We start from the raw sequence: 11,944 nt of genomic DNA on the forward strand, positions 1-11,944 counted from the left end.
TGCAATTAAATTGGCATTCATCCATCAAGAGTCCATCCTGATTCTGTCTTGGTGTATTTTCCAACGTCTGGCAATTCCATGCAAAGCTTTGTCGATTTATATACTATTGGTCTAGGTGTCTTTGCGTTTCTGTCAAGCGAGTGCCGCAATGATTCCAATGGTTTGCGAATTAAAATGCTTCATCACTGTCACGGCTAAGCGGCATAATCTAAATTCACATGAAGAACAATGATCATCTTAAACACAGACGTGCCCATGCGCTCAAACTAGGATTCCCGGGTGCATCTTTAAACGACGTTTCGCCAAGTCTTTACCCAGCTCATATGCGATCGGATTAATTGCTAGATTATTGTATAAACCAAAGCCACTTGTATGTAACTTAAATTCTTAGTTTTGTGTGACAGCATCAGTGACAATGGCTGTTGTAATGCAGTGAGTTTGATTAATTGAATTACATGTTTGAAACTTTCATAAAAGTAATTCATTGTGTGATTGAAACATTTTGCTATTGGTTTTATATTAATATGATTAGAAACTGCAATTAATTAATTCACTGACAACTGTATCGTTTTCATATCCCTTGCTTTTTGTTTCTACATAGGTTCGGTGAATCTTTGCCTGCGCATGCTATACTACTTTAGAACAGGTCCTCATGGTTGACAAAGATTATGTTTCTGCTTTACTCTGAAATTATAAGCACACGGCTGATTTTATGCTCATAAATATTACGCTTAAACGCTTAAGAGACGTATGCCATCATTATCAATTAAGGCAAGTTCAATTTGCAACTCCATTTGAGTCATTAAATTGCCCAACGATAGACTATAATGATTAAGTGCCATCGTAATTGTAATTTGCATCAACATTTGATCGTCAGATTAAATTTCCGACTCCTTTACAACCAAACCAAGCTTCAACATTTCCTAAATTATCAATTTGGTTGACTCTTGTATTACGACGCGAAATGTAAAATTCCACGTTGATATAATAGATGGCACGCAATAATAAGTCTTTTTTTTTGGTTAAGTAAAAAATTCAATAGTTTCCCTCTTAATGGAACGCAGATAAATAGGTTTAATACAGCCTTATATTCAATGCTGCTCTGTTAATAAATAACAGAAAGGTTGTACCAAATATGCAGGCAAATATAAATCTATGTGCAAGCACACTTTGCTTACCTAAGATTGCACTGATAATGGCGGACTATACATTTGGCCAAATGTTGTGTCCATCGCAATGGTAGCTTTATTTACTATGCCAGCTTTGATGCAAATAATGTATATGTGGTGTATGTATTAGCATATGCCTTGTTATTTACATTTGTATTTCGGGCTACACTAATGTACAATGGTTGTATCTGTAATACAGTTCCAATAGGAGTGATCAGCTTGTTTACCATGTTGGCTTTAATACAAGGCCTGGCAACGGTCAGTGGATAATGGACGTTTACGTAATGGCGCCATATCGATGATGCACCCGTCCCATACCCGAGTATGTATTAGTCACATCAACAGACAATCTAAGAGGCACATTTAACAATCGTGGACAGTGGACAGTGGCCACGAACAATGGACATACATGTGCTTGTACATTGTACTTGGATTTGATATGTCCTTGCAAAATTAGCAGACAATCTCAAGGATGTGATTAGTATGATAATAGCGGTTTTAATGGTTCCTGATGGAGGTCACATCATTCTACTCCACACGATTATCCTCTCACAAGGGAGCATGGTGGTAACTTTCACGTATGGGTATGTGTTCGCTATGTGACGACAAAGTAGTTGAAAACCTCTGTTATCATGCTACTGTTCACATAAAAGTCATATGGAAAAGACTTTGACTTGGATCACTTAAAAATAATCGAACACGTCTGTTCTCATACTATAACGGAACATATAGTACTTCCATGGATACTATAGTATATTTACTATATTTACCATCATATCCATTGACTTTACCTATAGCATTGACAATGATCTGTCAACATGGGACTTGTTGCTCTTTACTTAATTGTTTTGCATAATTTCAACATGTTAAAAGTTATTTCTTTTTGCAATTTTAGTATTTGTTTGTACACAATATGCAAATAAATTCTGAGCACATTACTTGCCCATAATAGTTAGAGTGTATTGTTGTCACAGCGAGACTATCAGTTGGTATTGATTTATCCTGAATTTGCCTGAGTCTCAGGCAATTTTGGTCACCTTCCTTCACTCCAGGAAAACAATCTAAAACAAAACTGTGTACCATAGCACTGACTGATTTGAACAAATGAATATATCTGCAATACAATTTAGTGCATGAATTAAGTATAACAGCTTGTAGCCAGTCAAATTTCAATGTGATATTGCATGTTGCAGATACAATGTTATTGATCTTCTATATGATTTCAATTTCGGATATCACACTGTTATCAAGAAAGTTTGTATTTATTTAAACTTGATTAACACCGATGTACGATCACTTTAAACAAATCGTTTTCAGTTTTCCGTTTTGCGGTCAATAGGTATGAAGATAGTTGTTGGCAAATTAACTGAGGTAAATATCTAAAATGCTTTAAAAAGAAAATCAAAATCATAATGGTTAGAACTTTCCATTATGAAAGGATATTATTTTCCTGTCCAGGTTTTCTCTGACCCTTGCCACCCCATTTTTGATATTTGGACATTTATGTTGGTGCGTAGCCTATGTCCTATGGACAAGTTAGAATTCTCTAAAGCTGCGTTGTCGGCATAAGGGTAGCCTATGAACATTCACGAAGTAGGTCTCAGTATGTTAGTACTTTGAGCAGCGGACTAGCCGGCCTAGCAAATTTTAACGACCTTACATCGAGTCATACATGCAACACAATAACCCATTTTAAATGCTGTTGTAGGAAATCAAATCGAAACTATAAGTGAATGTCAGATATTGTTTGTAGAAAAAAAACAGGTAAAAGAACACAAACTGAAAGTGCATAACTTCAATGCAAATATGTCATAATAACATTATGGTTCAAAGGTCAAACATTAGGGTTCAAAGGACAATATCAATCTGACTGAAAGAAAAAAGTTGCTTTTTGCGTAGTAATTTTAGTCATTGACCACATTTTGAAGAGGTATTACCACTAAGTTAATGAAGAGGCCTGTTAATGTTGATATCAAAGGTCATTGTGATTCAAAAAAAAATTACTTTACAACATAACGTTTCATGTAAGGTAAATTCCTGAGCCAAATATTAAGGATGACTTGTTCTTGGGCTAAGAAATAAACCTTTACAATTTTGTCCCAAGGTCAGCTGCCATGATCACAATGAATCTGATAATACATATACATATGCACATTGTTCAGTTCCAGACCTCGAAATTTGAGCAAAGATCAAAGTCGTTCAGTCCTGTCATATTTAAAGCATGTGACATGAAACGGAAATTTACGTTAACAACAACAATGTAAATTACAATAATAAAAACGACTCATATAATTTAATTACATATGTACGAATATTCCATACCAGGTGTTGCCATTTTGACATTGTAATATTCTAATGCACTCTTACTATAAACTCTTGCATTATAAAATGGTTCCTGTTAAACAACGAACGTGGTAGTGAAAGTATATATATATATATATATATATATATATATATATATATATATATATATATATATATAATGTTTTTTATTATACGGCCATCACTCTAATATGGAATATTCTATATCTGGTATCTGTTCATACATTCATGTATCTTATAATGCCTGTGCTCATTTTCTATGTATAACACAACTGAGAACAAAGAAAGAATAAGTTTTGCATTAAATGTTCAAATGCTTACATACGGTACTATCGACACCGATGTATATGGGTTAAACTTATGTTCTAACTTGAATTATTGTTAGATATGTCTTATCATACATGATGACCGTGTCAACTAATAATATGTTATTTACTTTGTATGTTATAAAGTATTCATTACAGCTTTGTTTCACTTGTCATATATAATATCGTTTCAGATGTTAGGTGTTTACCTAACAATTTGATATAAGTACTGTCCTTTAAAATAACAATTATCTTCATTCTTTCATTAAAGTTATCAAATAAATATATATTTTTTCAATCAATCAGTGTCACATCCATCTCTTTCTTTTTTGAAGGACTTTGGTAACAAACACAATTGGCAGGCAGCACATTCAAGATGTGGCTGACTTTGGTACTGCTTATAGGAAGCATTTTCACGAAAACATGGTCAGAAATCAATACAGTCAAAAGGTTTGATATTGATTCGAGTAAAGGAGCATTTAGTCATATGGTACTAGACAAGAAAACAGGACATATTTACACAGGTGCGATGAACATTCTATATCAGCTTTCATCCGACTTGACATTGATAAAGAATGCAACAACAGGGCCAAAAGATGACAATCCAAACTGCCAGCCACAGTATATTAATGCTTCATGTAATCAACCCAAAAAACCAATGAATGCTTACAATAAGGCATTGATAATAGATTACAGCAATAACAAACTAATTGCATGTTCAAGCCTATATCATGGCATCTGTGAAAGGTACCATCTAAGTGACATCGAGTTCAAGTGTCCAGATATTTACGTTCCAGTAGTTGCAAATGATGCTACAAGTACCACGGTCGCATTCATTGCACCGGGACCGCAAAATGGTGTCTTCCAGTCAAATGTTCTTTATGTCGCTGCCTCCAGAACCAATGCTGGACAGGCAGCATTCCGTGATTTTGTCCCTGCAATAGCTAGCCGCAAGTTAGAAACCTTTAATTTGGTTTACACTGGTATACGTACAAACTCATCCAAAAGTATGCGTATAAATAAATTTCCGGTGTATTACATCTATGGCTTTAGTTCTGAGAATTTTAGTTACTTTGTTACTGTTCAGAAGCGGAACCCTACGACAGAGTCATACATTTCCAAGTTGATCCGTGTTTGTCAGGCAGATAAAGATTACTATTCATATGCAGAAGTGCAGCTTAAATGCATGCACAATGGCGTCCTCTACAATCTGGTCCAGGCAGCTTATTTTGTTTCGGCAGGATCAAGCCTTGCCACGGATATGGGCACCAGTAAACATGAGGATGTTCTATATGTCGTATGTAGTATTGGAAACACAAACACAGCCATTCCTGGAAGTGATTCCGCACTGTGTGTTTATCCAATGAGGACAGTTCGGGAAACATTTACAAATAACATACAGGATTGTTTTGATGGAATCGGAAATACTGGACCTTCTCATCTTATCTCACCAGCCCCTTGCAAGAAAACTGTAAGTTTGTTTATCTTCCTGATATCTTTGCCAGGTGATATAATATTAAAATCAAATAATTCTACACATGTTATAAGTCTACATGGGTAATCATGTTATCTTCATGAAAACTTCACACATTGGAAAGAGAACTCCACAAGTCAGTGTTAGATTTAAAAGAATAAAATGATTTACCTAGTGTAACTTCTTACAAATACATCATACGATGTTATTATAATTATTATTATTATTGTTATTATTATTATTGTTATTATTATTATTATTATTATTATTATTATTATTAAAACATATCATATAATCAGAGTTGGATGTAAGCCACATTTTTGCATTAATGCCATACAAATGTAATTTATGGCACGCACACATAAAAGGACTTGTACATAATGCATAGTGTCCAAGGAATCATTATTAACGAATCAACCATTATGCTACTTGTTCTGAACTCAGCTCTGTGCCCATAACATACATTATGTGGATGAGCGTTCGAATAATAGAAATCACTGACTGTGGTGGAGGTTCAGTTAGATGAGTTGCATTCATCCGTGGTACTGACTATATGTAACACAGTGATAAATGATAACCATTTCACCATATGCATATATCTTCCGATGGGGTGTTTCGCGAACATGGTGGTGACATTTTTCTCTATTGCGAACATTGGTCCAAATTATAATAAATTATTATCCAGTAGAAATTGTCCTTATTGGCTTCCCTCTCCTCAAACAATACACGGCTGGAACTGAATGATTGAAAGTTTGGTAAACCATTTGAATTGAATTATTGATCTTTTCGTAATAACAATGGTGAGAACATTGTCACTAAGGGAAGTACAAGATTTAAAATTTGATTACAACCATGGTGAGAACATATCACTATGAGAGCTGAATGAATGAACGTTTGGTAACAAAATATGGTGAGAACCTTGTCAAAATGAAAATGTGTAAATTGTCTCATACATGATACGGCAGTCCAATCAAATATAGATGATTGTAAACTTATCACACTATAGCTGGATATTCATGAAGCGGTTTTCATTTGCACATCATTATATGTTTGCTTTACGAGACGGTTTAGATTACTATTCAAAGTTGTTTGACTAAGTCAATTGAACAAATCAGCAATGACATCAGTATTCTCACAACAGCGAAGCATTCTATGTAACTTTAAGTCAACTAGATAAACCTGTTAGGTATGTACATTGAACCTATTTTCACAAGCAATCATAAACATCTGATCTTGTCTGAAATCAAATAGAGGATAGTTCCATTAATTGACTGTTGGGAGAAAGCAGATAAATAATTGACCTGGATGAAGAAATAATTTCCCATGTTAATGTGTTTATATTTAATATCATAAACTGGATAGAGAGAAATTATTAAAATAAGAAAACATATTTTTAAGGTTATGAATTAGTCACTAGTCAAAATTGTGTTGCCTGCAAACCTGATCTGGACCCTTTAAAAATAACACGAGTCCATATCCCTGACTTCTAGATTAAACCTTGAAAAATGACTTGATCTGGACCCTTTGAAAATATCACGGGGCCATTGAACCATATCTCTGACGCCTAGATAAAACTTTGAAGACTGATCTATTTAACCTATTGCTTTTAGGTTTAATGTTGTTATATCTTCTATGGGTTACTTAAAAACGCCTGATGTGGTGACACTTTTAATTGTCGCAGGAAGTAACTTTTTCTGATAAAAATTATTAACGTATCACTAATCAAAATATGTATCATTTCAGAATTTCACTATCAACAATGACTATTGTGGAACATATGACAGCAACACCCCCATTGATGGGTGGAAACCCATACAAACAGATGCAGCCATTACCTTCAATACCACAGTATCTGCGGTGGCAGTCACTACGGAATCTCAGGCTACTATTGCGTTTGTTGGGACAGTCAAGGGACATATTATCAAGGTATGGACAATGCACTCGACCTTTATTTAAGTTCCGATTTACCGTTTTTTTAAAACAAAATCTATTTCGAAATCCTTGCTCATCAAGTGGAAGAGCGTTGGGAGTGGGATTGGGTGGTATTTTCTAAGTTGTTGGTCGATTAAACATAAAATTCAACAAAAAACATTTATAAAGCACTTTCCACTCAAACCTTTTGATATTATAACACTTTTCCCCAATCTTCACAATATTTTCCTTTTTTGTTATATATTGGAAAAAACCACCCAAACACTAATTTAAAAATCATTTTTCATCATAAGTTTTTCTTTTCCACCCATATATAATATATGTGCCATATTTACCTCTTTGTGTTATCATATAAAATGACATACACTTCCCTTTTTACCATTTTTAAAACAAGTTAAAAGTAATGTTGTTATTATCACAAAAGGAACGGAAAGAGTGGGGTTTGTTTTAGAGGGTGAAAAAGTAAAACATTTGGTTGAAAAGTGTTACAAAATTTAGCTTTTGGTGTTCCTTTGTAGCATCAATATATCAAAGTAACGAAAGTAGAGTACATTTTAAAACAATGGTCAAATAAGTGAAACTTATTTGTAAAATGTTGCTTTAAACATCGTTTATGGCAAATTATTGCACATGCTACCATTTACATGCAAAAAAGGTTAAAAAAATTGAGCCAGGATTCCCATATAAGATAATACTTTGCCCCTCTGAGAAAGAGTCTTTTCTTGTTAGCGACATTGCATACGTCTTGCATCATCGACGTTTAAAGAACTTTGTCGATGGACTGATCATGGTAAAAGAAAGAAAGCTACTGATTTGTATGTCAAAATGTCAAAGGACAAGTGCCAAGGTTAAGGCAAATTTACTCATGCGTTTTAATTTGTATAAGGAACACATTGTTGTATGTGACAGCACATACATCTTATGATCATTGTTTTGGGCTAGAGTCACAAGAAATCAGCTGTCGAAACAGTAACTTGGAAACATGAATCTTTTTTCAAGACTGCACATCAAGTGGTGCAACTGGCACTATCATTGCAGGCTTTGCTATAAACAATGCCGTTTCTGACACATTAGTTTATGGTAATTTTTTAATCATGATGTCAGTGTGAAAATTTATGAATTCAAATCAGGCCACATGTACTTTATATTATAATACCGACATTACATCACAGTTAGATCCATAGCTAAAGTAAAGAAAGGACAAATGGTGCAATGTATCGTACTGGGGATATTTAGAAGAGAGGTGGGTGTGAAGAATATGAAATTAATGCAGAGAGAAACTGGTATTGGAATATTATTATCTGTAAGATCCGATAATTGATTATTTCTGCTCCATTCCAGTACCACCAGGAATACTTGATTCATACTAAAATGTATCTGAAGGTATTCAATACGTGATATTTTTCAGAAGGATTCATACTTCAGAATTCTTAGCTAATGTTCCACAAGAGGTATTGTTTTCCAATAGGTGCACATATTTTTTTTTAACAGACGGAAATATAATGAAAAGAGAATGGCTTTGCTTTGGCTCAGACGTTTTTGAGTTCTATTACACCATACCCAGAACAATCCAAATACATTACTCGTTTAGGGGTCAAGGGAAGGGAACTGCATTGTTTTGTTTTTGTTGCAAATGGATTTGTTTTAACAACTCTTTAAAATTTAAACATTTAGTAATACTTTCATGATCTATTCAAAGAGGGCGTTTTTTAATTGGGGCAAGAGTGTTCAGATTTAGACAACAACTTTTATTAGCATTTGAATCTGTCTCAATTGAGTTATTGCATAACATTGAGCCAAAAAGACATGTTTTTCCTGTTGCACTGTTTCTAAAATCAGTGTAGGCAGGTAGTTTTGTTTTAAAACTATATATATATATATATATATATATATATATATATATATATATATATATATATATATATATATATATATATAATGATTAGTATCATTAATGTACAAGCACTACATGTAGTGGGCTAAACCACTTCAATTGGATACACAAATCAGTTTTGTGCATTTTTTGTAAAATTATCATTTGTTTTTAAACATTATAAATATTATAATGATTAGTATATATAATATTCTAAGCACTTCATGCACTGGGCTAAAACAGCTCAGTTAGATGCATGAATGGTTCTCATGATTTTTTGGGGAATATTTTTTAAAATATTTTTCTTAAACATTATATATATATATATATATATATATATATATATATATATATATATATATATATATATATATATATATATATATATATATATGATAATGATTAGTATATGCAATGTACTAAGCACTTCAAATACAGTACTTGAATTATCATAATCAAGCATGATATTATTATTATACCAGCTTGACTCGGATCACTTTAGATCAATGTAGTCTTGTCATTTTGAAGAATTTTAGACCAAACCATTATAAATGAAGCATTTTCTTTTGCTTTTAAATATAAGAGCAAGGTCAATGTTTTATATGTTCTATCCCAACTTGTATCTCATCTGAATGCAAACAGTCTTTATTGCAATGTATAGTCTGCATATTGCCCTCACCAGATAACTGAAAATTCACCTCTGAGAGTAGTTTATGACCTTTTACCTGCTCTAGATATTGGAAAGATTACTGCGAGTCCTGGTCCTCCTTGACTTGTCTGCAGCACAATAGACTATAATAATATTACTTCACCATCTCCAGCATGTATTTGGTATTTACAATGCAGCCTTACTATGGCTCAAGTCCTAATTAGTCAGCAGGATACAATTTATGTCCATCATTGGAAAACATTCCAGCCCAAAAGAGAGCCTTGTAGAATACCAAAACATAGATCAACTGATCTCTGTTTGGTATTCTACAAGACTCTCTTTCTTGGTCATGTTCTCTTCATTCTATACACTCATCCGCTCATAAGTGTCATCGATTGACATCTGGTGTTGCATCATTTGTAAACTGATGACTGTCTAATATACAAATCTACCTGCCCAAATGAAGTCGATGCTACTATCCAAGGCATGTTGAAGTGCATTTCCGATGTGAAATCATGGATGACATATAACAAGTTGCATATGAATGATGATAAAACTGAACATATCCTGATCACCACACAAAAACTTTCACATTCACATCCTTTACCTCAAACAATAAGTATAAGCAATACCAACATTAAACTCACACAGTCAGTATGAAACCCAGATGTCACTATTGACAGTACACCCTCATTACACCAACATATAATGAACATATGCAAGGCTCTATTCAAAGTTTTCTTTCAGCAAATGCCACTAAATCACTTTTGTTTTTCCTTAGTATTTTCAAAATTGGACTCTGTAATTCTATATGGTTCATCTCAGTACATCTACTTCAGAAACTTGAAAAAATATAAAACATAGCTGCTCGAATTATCCTTAGAATACAAACAAACTGAATATACCTTTCCTGTGCTCTGTAGACTTCACTGGCTACCCATTCAATCCAGAATCGAAAACAAAATTTGTTCACTATGCTACATTTCATTTAATAGCACCAGTCCAATAATACCTATCTGACCTCACCCATGTTTACTCCACATCTAGAAACTTGCACTCCTCTTCCGACACGTGTTGTTATTGTTGTTAAAGTGTTTAAAGCCATTTTTCAGGAAACGATAGACTATACATGGCGGCCAGAATAAATCGTGGAGGAAGAACTGGGGAAAACCCCGGAAAGAACCACCGACCCACGAGAAGCTACCGGCAACCTTTCTCACATACCCACATTGGCCTAGACCGAGACTCGAACCCACGAACACATAGGTAAGATGGCAGTGATCCGTAACGGTGAGCACTTTAGATCACTCGGCCATTTGGGGTCCGCCTTGCGACACTTGTATTCTCATTGTTCCACACTGCTAAAATGAAGTGATATGGACAACGCTCTTTTGTGTAACATGGCCCAGCTACGTGAAATGAATTGCCCATAGATTTTAGACACAAAAGGACACTGCGTTCTCATTCATAAGTGCTCTTAAAACACACTTATATTGACTACAAGAACTGACTTGAAGACTTAAGAATATTTACTTCCTTAATTATTGTCAGCGTGTTTTTGTTTTGTAAATACAGTGTGTATGGTGTTTATTTTTGCAAACTGCTAGTTGTATATATTTTTTTGAGTTATCTAATACTCTAGAGCTTAAAAATATTAGGCACTGTGCTAAGTCCAGATTATTATTATTATTATTATTATTATTATTAATTTTTATTATTATTATTATTATTATTATTATTATTATTATACTTTCTTCTAGCCATCTAAATATGGCTACTGCAGGAATTACGTGAATACATTTTTGAGATTCGTTAATATATCAACAATGGTTGACATCATACCATTTTAAATGATGATGAAAAGAACAGTTAAATTGATAAGTGCATGTGCGTTAAGTTGTGTCCACATTCCTCATTTTTTGGGCTTGAAATGCATGCTAGAACTGAAAAATACAAAGTGATAAAAAATTTCTGATTTGTTTTGTTGTGGGTATGCTAATAGGTAAACAAAATACCCAGATCTACAAAACACATTATTTCACATGACCTTTGACTTCATCATCCTGGTCAAATAGCAAATGATAATACATTTGAATCAGTAGTAGGATATTGTAGAGTCATGTGAAATAATATAATTGCTACAGCTGAAATCAAGTATCAGAGATATTACAACTAACTAAAAGTAGAAAAGACAGAATCCCCAATATACATGGCATTTAA

General features: G+C 33.7%; 1 protein-coding gene across 2 annotated transcripts in view; it reads left to right on the plus strand.

Annotated features, from left to right (window-relative positions):
* The window catches only part of LOC149803922 (hepatocyte growth factor receptor-like), a 222,033-nt gene that overhangs the window by 51,570 nt on the left and 158,519 nt on the right, over nucleotides 1–11,944 (plus strand). For both annotated transcript variants that reach the window (XM_089953736.1, XM_089953737.1), the window contains exons 2-3: nucleotides 4,132–5,267; nucleotides 7,014–7,196. In XM_089953736.1, coding sequence (XP_089809862.1) covers nucleotides 4,173–5,267; nucleotides 7,014–7,196 — 1,278 coding nt within the window. In that variant the 5' untranslated portion in view covers nucleotides 4,132–4,172. The remainder of the gene's footprint in view (nucleotides 1–4,131; nucleotides 5,268–7,013; nucleotides 7,197–11,944) is intronic.

The sequence above is a fragment of the Sinohyriopsis cumingii genome, chromosome 3 (assembly GCF_028554795.1).
Source record: "Sinohyriopsis cumingii isolate HCF-2022 chromosome 3, ASM2855479v2, whole genome shotgun sequence".
Lineage (NCBI taxonomy): Eukaryota > Metazoa > Mollusca > Bivalvia > Unionida > Unionidae > Sinohyriopsis > Sinohyriopsis cumingii.